We start from the raw sequence: 12,503 nt of genomic DNA, 5'->3' as shown, positions 1-12,503 counted from the left end.
AATTGGGGCGAGGGTGTATGTGGCGGAGGAGGAGCTAACTTGTTTTTTGTATACTTAGCGTCAGCCTCCAGACGGCAGTAGCATACACCCATAGTACCTGTGTCCCCCAACGAGCGTCTCGGAGAAAAGGATTTTACGGTGAGTACTCACAAAAATCCATGTTTCCAGTAGGACAATGCACCATGCCACACAGCTAGGTCAATCAATGTGTGGCTGAAGGACCCCCAAATCAAATCCCTGTCATGGCCAGCCCAATCTCCAGACCTGAACCCCATTGAAAACCTCTGGAATGTAATCAAGAGGATGATGGATAGTCACCAGCCATCAAACAAAGAAGAACTGATTAAATTTTGCACCAGAAGCAGTGTGAAAGACTGGTGGAAAGCATGCCAAGACGCATGAAAGCTGTTAAAATCATAGTTATTTCACAAAATATTGATTTCTGAACTCTTCCTGAGTTAAAACATTAGTATGTTGTTTCTAAATGATTATGAACTTGTTTTCTTAGCATTATTTGAGGTCTGGAAGCACTGCATTTTTTTGTTATTTTGACCATTTCTTATTTTCGGACAATAAATACAAAAGTTATTGCTTGGAAATTCGAAGACATGTTGTCAGTAGGTTATAGAATAAAAGAGCAGTTTACATTTTACTCAAAAATATACCTATAAAGAGAAAAATCAGACAAACTGAAAATTTTGCAGTGGTCTCTTAATTTTTGCCAGAGCTGTATACCATGAATAGGCTAAAATTAGCATTTTTAGAAATTATCCTTTAAAACATAATCTACTGGATACCTGCATCACTAGAGGGAGTTTGTAAATGTCTGGTGCTATTATTGAGGTTGGCGTATAACGAGTGCAGTTGCCTTCCTCCAGTGGCAGTTGCTGGTGGCCAGGATGTTGAGCATATTTTTTCCTGTTAGTAGTGCAGTAAATCTGTCCGCAGTGTGCTGTAAAAGCTGCTGTCACCATCCATTGTATATATGCTTCAGTCCAGTCTAATGTAAAATCCGCAGATAGTGTACAGTCAGAGAGACTGCAGCTATTGCATTACTGAAATCAGATTAAAAAAAATTGTACACAAGAACCGATCATAAAAAATAGAAAATTTTATTAGCAAAGAGAAATACAAAAAAACAGACAAGGCATTAAAAAAGTGGGAAACCAAAAAAATTGGCAGAGGAAACCCACCATATATTGTACAGAGACACTACATAAAACTAGATACACTGACATACTACACATGATTTTACATCAAAGAACAAAATCCAGGTGCTTGGTATAAAAACCATTTATGTACACAGATGTAAAAGAATCACAAAGAATAAATATAACAGTAGTACAAAGATTACCTCTGGTGGGTGCCAGTGCCTGCCCCTACGTACGTTTCGGCTATTGCTTTTACATTACTGTAAAGCTATGGCCAGTCAGTCTACAGTTGTCTATCGTATCAGTACATATCAGAGAATTGTTAGTAAAGTCTAGATGTTTCCTGCTGGAGATAAGTTGCAGCTTGTCAGCTCTTTGTCATGCCTATGTGTCCTAATGTCATATTGCCAGTCTGCAGACAACTTTGCCTTCGTCTGGTACGAGACTTAATAACTTACTGGTATTTGGCCGATTGTCTCACAGACTTTCTTTATAGGTTTATGTATTTGGCTTTTAGGAAAATGGACTGATGAAGAAGAACGACGTTTAACAGATGTTGTACATGAACTTACTGGCACAGAAAGTGGGGATATAGTTACACAGGGGGTCTCCTGGGCATCAGTGGCGGAACGAGTGGGGACACGTTCCGAAAAGCAATGCCGCTCTAAGTGGTTGAACTATTTGAATTGGAAACAAAGTGGTGGAACGCAATGGACCAAAGTAGATGAAATCAACCTAATTTTAAGGTATGCTTGTATTGTGGACAACTTTTTAATTTGACTACAATCATTTTACTCCTAGTGTAAGCCTGTGCAAATTTTGGAAGAGCTGACACGTCGTCTTCAAAGGACTTACAGGGACTTTGCTAATTTTTACGTATGTGGACTTACTGGCAGATAGTTGCTAACTACCTGCCTGTGCTGCCCTATGATGATCTCTGCCAGCTGAGAGTGGTCACGGACCACTCCTGCTGGCAGATTTTCCTGCTTCAAACAGGGCAGCTTCTTTTCATCTGCTCTGTTACATCAATGAGGTGTCACTGCCAATGTCATGCTGATTGACAACTGCATTCTGTCAATCACCATGACATCGACAGGGCAGACCGGAATTTAAGACCTGTTGACATGAGGTCAAAGGAAGCAGAAGAGATAGCACATGAACTGGCAGAGATCGTCGCATGTACACACATGTAGATAGCCACTATCTGCCGTTATTGGCATCACATGAAAAAATAACCAAAGTTTATTATTTATTGTGATAGAAATGGGGCACGCACTATAATTTGCAACCTTCAATTCAATCAGGAATTCTCTTACTGATTGTCTCTATGTTCTCTACTTTTTCACATTTCTCCAGTGGATTATCAAATGCTGAATTAAGTAAAAAAAAAATCACTAAAATATTATAGATGGAGCTAAATTAGCAAATAGCAGTGAATAATTCTCCTTCTCTAGTGTTTTGTGAAAACTAACATTTTCATATATTGTTCTCATTATATTCTTCTCCTCTCAACTAGAATAGCAGAACTTGGCGTGTTGGATGAAAATGATATTAACTGGGATATATTGGCAGAAGGTTGGAGCAGTGTTCGATCTCCGCAGTGGCTCAGAAGTAAATGGTGGACTGTCAAACGACAGATTGCAAACCACAAAGATGTGTCCTTTCCAGGTATGGTGATTTTATCAGTGATTTGCTTTCTGTTAAAGGGAGTCTGTCACCCCTTTTTCGAATATGAGCTGCCGGCACCGACATCAGGGGCTTATCTACAGCATTCTGTAATGCTGTAGATAAGCCCCCGATGTAACCTGAAAGATAAGAAAAAATAGTTGGATTATACTCACCCGGGGGTCCGGTTCGGTCCGATGGGTGTCGCGGTCTGGTCCGGCACCTCCCATCTTCATACAATGCCGTCCTCTTCTTTTGTTCCTGTCGTGGCTCCTGCGCAGGTGCACTGCTCTGTCCTGTTGAGGGCAGAGCAGAGTCCTGCAGTGCGTAGGTGCCGGGAGAGGTCCGGAGTGCGCAGAGTCCTGCAGTGTGCAGGCGCCGGGAGAGGTCCGGAGTGCGCAGAGTCTGCAGTGCGCCGGAGCCACGACAGGAAGGAAAGAAGAGGACGGCATAGTATGAAGATGGGAGGCGCCGGACCGCAACTCCCATCGGACCAAGACCGGACCACCCCCCCAGTGAGTATAATCTAACGTGTTTTTCTTATCTTTCAGGTTACATCAGGGGCTTATCTACAGCTTTACAGAATGCTGTAGATAAGTCCCCGATGTCGGTGCTGGCAGCTCATTTTCGAAAAAAGGGGTGACAGATTCCCTTTAAGTATCTGATAACAATGTTTTCTCCTTCGACTCATTGGGGGACACAGATATTGTGGGTGTATGCTTCTGCCGCTAGGAGGCTGACATTAAGTGGAAAAAAAGAGGTTAGCTCCTCCTCTGCAGTATACACCCTCGCCCCTATTGCGGGCGGAAATCAGTTTTTTGCTTAGTGTCCTATGGAGGCACACACAGTCTGGATCTCTCCAGACTATTTTTTTCTAGTTTACTATGAAGATGAGACAGGGGCGACGGATCCTATTGAAAGGGTCCGATCTCCCCAAACCATCAACGGGTGAGCACGCGTTGAGTATCGCCTCCGCGTATACTTTCCCGCACCGAGGGACATATCTGAGACTTTTCCCCAGACTTCTATTTTTATTTGTTATTTTATGAAGATAAGACGGGCAACGCATCCTATTGAAAGGATCCGATTTCCCCAAACCATCAACGGGCGAGCACGTGCGAGTATCCCTCCACGTATCCTTTCCCGCGACGTGGGACATTATGCCAGACTTAGCCCTGTCCACCCCTAGGTATTGAAACCATGGGCTTGCACAGAGGCACAAGACTAGTCTGTGCGGCCCCCACTGCTCCACCAGCGCTAGACGGCTGTGCTGCAAGGCGGCGGACGGTCCCTCTCCTCCCAAGGGGTTAGATGGAGTTTGGGTGCCTGCACCGTCCTATCATACCTGCGGACTGAGAGGATCATCGGTGAGGAGAGGGTCGGGGAGGGCTCCTGCGAAGATTTCGGGCTGGAGCTCACAGCTTGGCAACCATTAGCCCTGCAAGAGAAGGGCTGGATCATCAGACGGCAGCCAAGGAACGCCGCGCCGGTCAGTAGCGCCATTTTTTGGTACCGTGCCCCCCCCCCCCTGGTCTGGTAGGGGTAAAATTGAGGCCGCGGCTTAGCTAGGCCGCGGCCGGAAGTTCTGCCCTCGGTGCCGCGCGTCACTTCCAGCTTCGGAGCACGGGCTATGCCGCAAAGCGGAAGTGCCGCCCCTAGAGCGGTTTTTACAGGCTGGTGCGCGCCACAGATGCGGCGCGCGATTTAAAGAAAGCATCCAGGTCCGGGGGGATGCAGGACTGGGGTAAGTTCTGCCTGAGAGGCCACGCTATAGGGAAAAAAGAGGTGCTACCTCTTCCCCATATCCCCAGCAGCGGACAGATACAGCATGTCCGAAAAAGGCAAAGACGCGCGTTCTTTTACGCTGCATGCATCTCTTGTCGGGCTGCGTTTCCGCGGGCGCAGAGCAAGCGTTTATGCGAAGCCTGCAAATCCAAACGCACCCAGGAGCCCTCCCCTGCGACCGCGACCAATGTGTCAAGTCCCCCGGAGTGGGCCCGATCACTGTCACAGTACATGGCGTCGCTTACAAGAGCAATAGAATCCCTTCAAGCCCCAGATAGGGGCAGGGACAGTGTCTCGCCGCCTTTAGAGGAAACCTCCACCTCACAGGAGCCTCCGGCCTGCAGGGGCCACTCCCACTCCAGGCAGACCCGGGGGAAATGAATCCACACGGTGTCGCCCAGTCCATCCGGTGCCTTCGGCATCCGTAAGTTCTGCTTCTCGCTCCCCGTCACCAGTGGTTGATAGCAAGCAGACCTCAGATTGCGACTCAGACGAGCCCCTTGACCTGGACACTCAAGGGTCACGTGAAACAGTGGACAGCCTCATAGAAGCCGTCAATCAGACCCTGGGGATTGAGGATGATCCCGCAGTGGCTACGGGGCATAAAGTGGCATTTAAACGAGTGAAGCAGCCGAACAGAATTTTTTCCTCTCACCCTGAGTTTGAGGACATAGTGCAGCGGCACAGAGAACGTCCAGACCGGCGTTTTTTCGGGTTAAAAGGCCCTCGAAACGAGGTATCCGTTTGCTCCGGACCTCCGCAAACAATGGATGGAATCCCCGATAGTGGATCATCCGGTTTCACGCCTGGCCACTAAGACCCTGTTATCTGTCCCTAGGGTTTCCTTGATTAAAGATCCCACAAACTGCCTTATTGAGAGCCTAGCTCGTTCAGTATATGAGGTGTCAGGGTGTGCACTCGCTCCCTCGTTCGCAGCAACTTGAGTAGCTAAGGCCATATTATCATAGTCAGAAACATTAAACAAGGTCACGCAGGAGCAGGATCTACCTGCAGAGATCTCGGAGGTCGCAGGTCAGATGACGATAGCCGGAGACTATGTAATGAATGCGTCTTTGGATGCGGCCAATTGTTCAGCAATTGCTGCCGCTAATGCAATCTATCTGAAGAGCCCCATGGTTGAGGACATGGCAGGTCGATTCTACTTCCAAGAAGTCCTTGACTTCCCTGCCTTATCAGTGTGGCCGCCTATTTGGAGAAAAGTTGGGATCAACTTATCTCCGACTCCACAGGAGAAAAGAGCGGTTTTCTCCATCAACAGAAGGTTAAACCGTTTTTCGTCACCCGGTTCAGGCACGTTTTCGGGCCTTTCGCAGTGCTGCCGACCATTCTAGGCCGAGCGTGACTGCATTCGTCGGGGCGGCCGCTAAGCAGCCTGAGCCTGGTCCGGGACCCGAATAGGAGACCGGTCCGGAGTCATGCGTTAAAAGACTCCGGGTGGACTACGGGGCCCAATTCCGCCACCTCAGGCCGCCCCAACCAGGATAGGGAGCGGCAGGACTCATATAGAGCCAACCCATTGGGGAGAATGCGTGCTCAACAGGCCAGATCAAGGGGACCCAGATCCTAAAGATCATCGGCTAAATGACTCGAGGTCTTTACCAGACGACACCAGCAAGGTGGGCGGCCGCCTACTTTGTTTTCGCCACGTCTGGGCCAACATCGCTCACGACTTATGGGTAAAAGAATTGGTGTTCTCAGGTTACAAAATAGAATTTGTCAGATACCCTCCAAGATGTTTTTTTCTTTCCCGGCTTCCCAGGGTGGATACCCAGGTAAGGGCTCTATTGGGAGCCGTCAAGTCGTTCCTGCACAACGGAGTCATTGTTCCAGTGCCGGAACACGGAAGAGCTCAGGGGTTCTATTCCAACCGTTCTGCGGTTCCCAAAAAGGACGGGTCTGTCATGCCTGTTTTGGACCTGAAGCTTCTGAACAAATTCATCAGGATCAGACATTTCCGGATGGAGTCTCTCCGTTCAGTCATATCGGCAATGGAGCAGGGAGAATACTTGGCCTCAATAGACAACCAGGACGCATTTCTGCATATTCCCATTTTTTTCCTCCTCATCAGAGGTTTCTACTCTTCGCCATCAGCGTTCAACATTTTCAGTTCGTAGCGCTACCCTTCGGGCTAGCCACAGCTCCCAGAGTATTCACAAAGGTTATGGCAATTGTCATGGCCACACTGCATTCTCGAGGCATAGTCGTCTTGCCTTGTCTGGACGTCCTCTTGGTCAAGGGCCCGTCAAAACGGGCATGTGAGTAAGGTGGCAACATCACGCTAGATACTCTTGCCGCTTACATGGTTGGTCAATACAAAGAAATCATCCCTTGTGCCAGCTCAGAGGGTCTCCTCCCTAGGAATGATCTTCGACACTTGCCGATGGTTGGTAATTCTTCCTCAGGAAAAGGCGCTAGTCTCCGGCAGGGAGTCCGGACACTACGCCAACCAGTCCCTCATACCATTCGATCCAGGATGTAGATCCTAGGGAAAATTATGGCAGCAATGAAAGCGATATCTTTCGTCCAGTTCCATCTTCACCCCCTGCAGCACGCCTCGTGTCAGCCTGGGACAAGAATCCTTTCACGCTCAATCGGCGGTGCCAACTGTCCTCTCAAGTCAGGCAGTCGCTCGGATGGTGGATAACCAGTTCCCTCTCTGGCCTAGGGGAAACCTTTCCCTCCAGGTCATGGGCTGATAATGACAATCGACGCCAGTCTCCTCGGTTGGGGAGCGGTGTTTCGCCACCACACAACCCAGGAACGGTGGTCGCCACAGGAGGCACGTCTTCCAATCAACTTATTGGAGATACGAGCAATTCGGCTGGCTCTGCAGAAGTTTCATCACTTTCTAGCAGGCCGCCCCGTCCGGATTCCATCGGACAACGCCACGGCGGTGGTTTACATAATTCGTCAGGGGGCACCCGCAGCAGAACAGCATGCGCGAGGTGGGGCACGTTCTTCAGTGGGCCGAGGCAAACCACTCGGTGATTTCGGTTGTCCACATCCCTGACGTGGAAAATTGGGCGGCAGATTTCCTCAGCCGGCAGGGTCTTGCATCCGGAGAGTAGTTTCTACATCCCAAAGTTCTTCAGCAGATTTGTCAACTGTGGGGAGCTCCGGATGTGGACCTGATGGCTTCCAGAGTGAATGCCAAGGTGCCCACATATGTCGCTCGGGCCAGGGACCCGCAGACAGTCGCTGTGGACGCGCTGGTTCTGCTATGGAACCAGTTTCACCTCCCATATCTATTTCCCCCACTGCCACTACTCCCGAGAGTCAGCAAAGGGATCCAGACGGAAGGGGGGCCAGTGATTCTGCTGACCCCAGACTGGCTCCGTCGAGCGTGGTACACAGATCTAATGCAGCTGCTGGCCGATGTTTCTGGGCGCCTGCTAGAGCGCCCAGATCTACAGTCTCGAGGGCCGATGTGCCACCTGAACTCAGGGACCCTGTGTTTGACGGCATGGCCGTTGAATCTTGGATTCTAACCCAGGCAGGGTTCGGGAGCAAGGTGGTCGCTATAATGTTTAGCACCCGGAGGCCTGCTTCAGCATGAATTTACCACCACACCTGGAAGGGTTCTTTGCTTGATGTCGAGGCTGCAGTGTTTCTCCGCTGAGATTCTCGATCCCCGACATCTTGGCTTTTCTCCAGTCGGGCTTAGAGAGCCCGGATAGCTCAGTCGGTAGAGCATTAGACTCGGGCTTTGCCCCAGGTTCCCACAGGAGTCAAATGTCGACCTTATCCGTCCTGTTCCAGTGCAGAATTGCTACCAATTTGCAGGTGAAGACTTTTCATCCAGGGAGTGTCCCACTTGATACCTCCCTATAAGGCGCCTATGGACGCCTGGGTCCTTAACATGGTCCTAAGTGTCTGCAGGAAGCTCCACTGGAACCGCTTTTAGGATATCTCTTTGAGGTACTGTTCCTGGAAAGTTGTTCCCCTAGTGGCCATCGCTTCCATCAGGCGGGTTTCAGAGCTGGCGGCTCTACCCTGCCGAGCTCCGTTACTCACTTTCCATAAGTATAGGGTGGTCCTCAGACCAGCCCTCCTTTTCTGCCGAAAGTCGTGTCCTCTTTTTCACATTAATGAAGATGTTGTTTTGCCTTCATTTTGTCCAGCATCGGTGGAAAAAGGCTCTTCACACGTTGGACCCGGTAAGAGCCCTCCGGAGGTACGTGTCGCGGACGGCACCCTGACGCCAGACGGACACGCTGTTCGTGCTCCCTGAAGAGCGCAGGAAGGGACTCGCTGCCTCAAAGTCGACCATAGCCACATGGATTCGTTTGACTATTCAGGAGTCCTACCGCATTAGAGGCACGCCGATTCCAGCAGGGATCAGAGCGCACTCTACCCGGGCAGTGGGCACCTTTTGGGCGCTTCGGCACCAGGCTTCAACGGAACAGGTTTGCAAGGCATCAACCTGGTCCAGCCTGATATCTAAATATCCACTGATAAGAGTATTATCATCTCAGGGACCCACAGGTGTGATATCCTCCCTATATACTTTCTTGTTAAATTCCAGGATAGCATCCACTCAGCTAGCTGTGGAGGGTAAATGGAGGCACTTAATCCCTCCATTACAGATGACCAGTGGAGTGACGCAATGGAGGCACATATGGTGGTGTCTCCGGCTGCAAACAACAAGTTAATTCAATTGTATATTCTTCACCAATCCTATTTAACCCCAAGTAGGTTATATAAATTTGGCAGAAGGACAACTGATGAATGTCATAGATGTGGGGAAATGGGTGCGGATTTCTGGCATCTCATATGGAATTGTAGAATTATAAGAAGATATTGGAATGACGTAATAGCTACGTTGGAGAGGCTAATTGGAATACCGATCGAGTGTCGCCCGGAGTTATGTATTCTGGGTGTTGTGGATGAGGAAATGTGGACTCATTATGATAGAGTTTTTCTCCGGGAGGTTCTGTTTATGGCCAGAAAGGTGATAACGTTGAGATGGATGGGGGGGGGGTCTCCTTCAATTCGGCAGTGGAAAAAATTAGTGAACAACATAATTCCATATGAAAATATATTATACAGGCATAGAGGATTCCCCCAGAAATTTCACAGGATCTGGGAAAGATGTGTGACTCACCCTTGACACATCTGGCCCCTAATGCTATAATCTCATCAATTTCGCGGTATAACCCCTGAAGTATATCTTCTTGAATGCATGAAAGTGATGCTACGAGTGAACTTAGGAATAAAGGGGGTTTTACACATAGCGATATCGCTAACAATATCGCTAAAGCATCACCGATTTGGTGACGCAGCAGCTAGCGATATCGCTATGTGTGATACTTACCTCTGACCGGCTCCCCCGCTGTCTATCGCTGATCGCGCAGCTCCATTTCTCGTCGGGCGCTTCCTGCTGTCTCCGACGAGCGACGCATGGCCGCGGACGACGTCAGGATCGCCGCGTCTGAAAGGCACCGTATATACTCGTGTATAAGCCGACCCGTGTATAAGCCGACCCCCCTAATTTTGTCACAAAAAAACTGGGAAAACTTATTGACTCGCGTATAAGCCTAGGGTGGAAAATGCCGAAGCTACTGCCCTTATAATGCTGCACAGTGAGCGGCCCCTTACAATGATGCACAGTTATTAGTGGCCCCTTATAATGCTGCACAGAGAGCGGCCCCTTACAATGATGCACAGTTATTAGTGGCCCCTTATAATGCTGCTGCTGCCGCTGCCTCAATTAAAAAAAAAAAACCTATATGCTCACCTCGTCCCTGCTGCTGCAGCTGCTGCTCCTCAGCGTTGCCGGCTCTGCACAGTGACTGTTCAGGCAGAGGGCGCCTGCTAACTAAGTCATGGCGCCCTCTGACCTGAACGTCACTGCCAGAGGAAGCAAGACAGCAGAGCGACGCGCAGCGGTGGAACGGGGGACAGGTGAATATGGCTCCCTCCGCTATACTCACCCTTCCAGGCATGTCTCTTGCAGCCCCCGTGCTTATTCCATCTTCTCATCGCTGTTCTTCCTGCTTTCAGCGGCTACATGGTGCCGCTCATTACATATGCGCATATGTAATGAGCCGCTCATTACATATGCGCTTATGTAATGAGCGGCACCACGTGACCGCTGAAAGCAGGAAGAACAGCGCCGAGAAGATGGAATAAGCACGGGGGGCTGCAAGAGACATGCTAGGATAGGTGAGTATGATCTCCTACACCCCCGCCCGGCCGACCCCTGGTATATGACTCGCGTATAAGCCGAGAGGGGGACTTTCAGCCCCAAAAAATGGGCTGAATATCTCGGCTTATACGTGAGTATATACGGTAAGTATCGTCCGCTGTATCGCTGCTGCATCGCTGTGAGATCTTCCTGTGTGGAAGCTCACTAGCGATCATTTAGTGATGCACCAACGATCCTGACCGGGTCGTATCGTGGTCGGGATCGCTGGTGCATCGCTAAATGTAAAGGGGCCTTAAGTGTCTATTATAACCTGAATAAATACAGACTCAAACTCTGATAAAGAACCTGTTGGTTTGATGGTGCAAAGCTTTGTAGAATATATTGTTAATGTTATAGTTTATTTGTTTTGCTTGTTCACGCTATTATTGAAAGTATGCTTTCATATCTATTGTGGATGGTGATTATATGGCTGATCCGAATTCTATACTGCACTGTTATATGCTTGTTGCATTAATTTATGGAATCTTTCAATAAAAAGAGTTTAAAAAAAAAGAGCCGGTATCTGCCTCGTTTAAGTTCCCAGTAAGATATGTTATTTTGACTGCAATTAAATTGCTCACTTGCCATTATATAATACAGTGCAGAAATGTGTTAGGGAAAAATGGAATCTAATTTTAACATGCCATATATTCAGGAAAATCATTACAATCCAAAGAACCATAGATTAATGTGCTTTTCTCCATCCCCCACCCCCCCCTTCCAAAAATAAAATACTAACATTTACTATGAAAATACAAAAAGCAAGCCCTTAAATGGCTGTGTTAATGGAGCTGTAAAAGAGGTACGGTATGTCTTGGAAAACACAAATAGAACAAAAATCATCCTGAAGGCCAAAATATTCTGCAAATTTAAAGGGTTTCTATTGTTCCACTTTTCAAGTGGTCTAGGTACTGAAAACCCCATTCTTTCTCATAGCAAAGTGGGGAGCTCTGCGTCTCTTTTGGCTCTCCTCTGAAAGCGATGTACAAGATGCATGTTGATATAAAAGTACTTTCTGTAAAACCTGAGAGGAAGCAAAAACCAAAGGTATGATTAGGCGCTCTGTGGGGCCTCAGCCCCTGGACCCAAAACATCTCCTGTGTCTACAATGAGGCAGAAGGGCTTTGTTTTCTAATAGTAGTTTTCTTTGCCACAGAATAACCATTAGTGTGAATGAGCTGTCAGTGCTCCACAGCTCAGATGGCCACCTCCATCTCGGCACTCGCGGTCATTTAGGACTATGCTATGGCATTTCTTTAAAGATTGATTTACAATAGTGGATTTCTTTTTTTTCAGTATTAATAAAAGGACTGAGGCAATTGCATGAAAGCCAAACTACTCTCTTGGGTGCTCAGGAGCTAGAGAACAAAGCGGACATCCAGTCTCAGAGCGGATCCTCCAGCGTGCAGCATGTACAGATCCGAGTGGCTCACTTGGAGGAGAGCCCAAATCTGCCCCAGAATTCAATGGCTTCGTTACAGATCCCTGTACAAATCACGCACCTTTGTAAGCACCAGGGAATGTATTGCTGATAACACAAACTACATACACTGTATATTCTTATAAAGCCTATCATAATGTTAATCTAATATATAAAGCTCAATGTGGGTGTGTATGTATGTATGTCCGGGATTGGCATCCGCACCGTCGCAGCTACAGCCACAAAATTTGGCGCAGTCACACGTCTGGACCCT

At 48.4% G+C, this 12,503-nt stretch overlaps 1 protein-coding gene across 5 annotated transcripts in view; it reads left to right on the top strand.

Annotated features, from left to right (window-relative positions):
- Nucleotides 1-12,503, top strand: part of DMTF1 (cyclin D binding myb like transcription factor 1) — an 84,321-nt gene that overhangs the window by 39,012 nt on the left and 32,806 nt on the right. For all 5 annotated transcript variants that reach the window (XR_012221359.1, XM_073551289.1, XM_073551286.1 and 2 more), the window contains 3 exons: nt 1,669-1,897; nt 2,668-2,819; nt 12,106-12,315. Coding sequence is in view for 4 of the 5 variants with exons in the window: in XM_073551289.1 (XP_073407390.1) it covers nt 1,669-1,897; nt 2,668-2,819; nt 12,106-12,315 (591 nt within the window). In the remaining variant the exon portion in view is untranslated. The remainder of the gene's footprint in view (nt 1-1,668; nt 1,898-2,667; nt 2,820-12,105; nt 12,316-12,503) is intronic.

The sequence above is a fragment of the Dendrobates tinctorius genome, unplaced genomic scaffold (assembly GCF_039654945.1).
Source record: "Dendrobates tinctorius isolate UK_male_01 unplaced genomic scaffold, ASM3965494v1 ptg000174l, whole genome shotgun sequence".
In the NCBI taxonomy this organism is placed as follows: Eukaryota; Metazoa; Chordata; class Amphibia; order Anura; family Dendrobatidae; genus Dendrobates; species Dendrobates tinctorius.
Note: the sequence above shows the minus strand (reverse complement) of the source record. Positions and strands in the feature narration are given on the sequence as shown.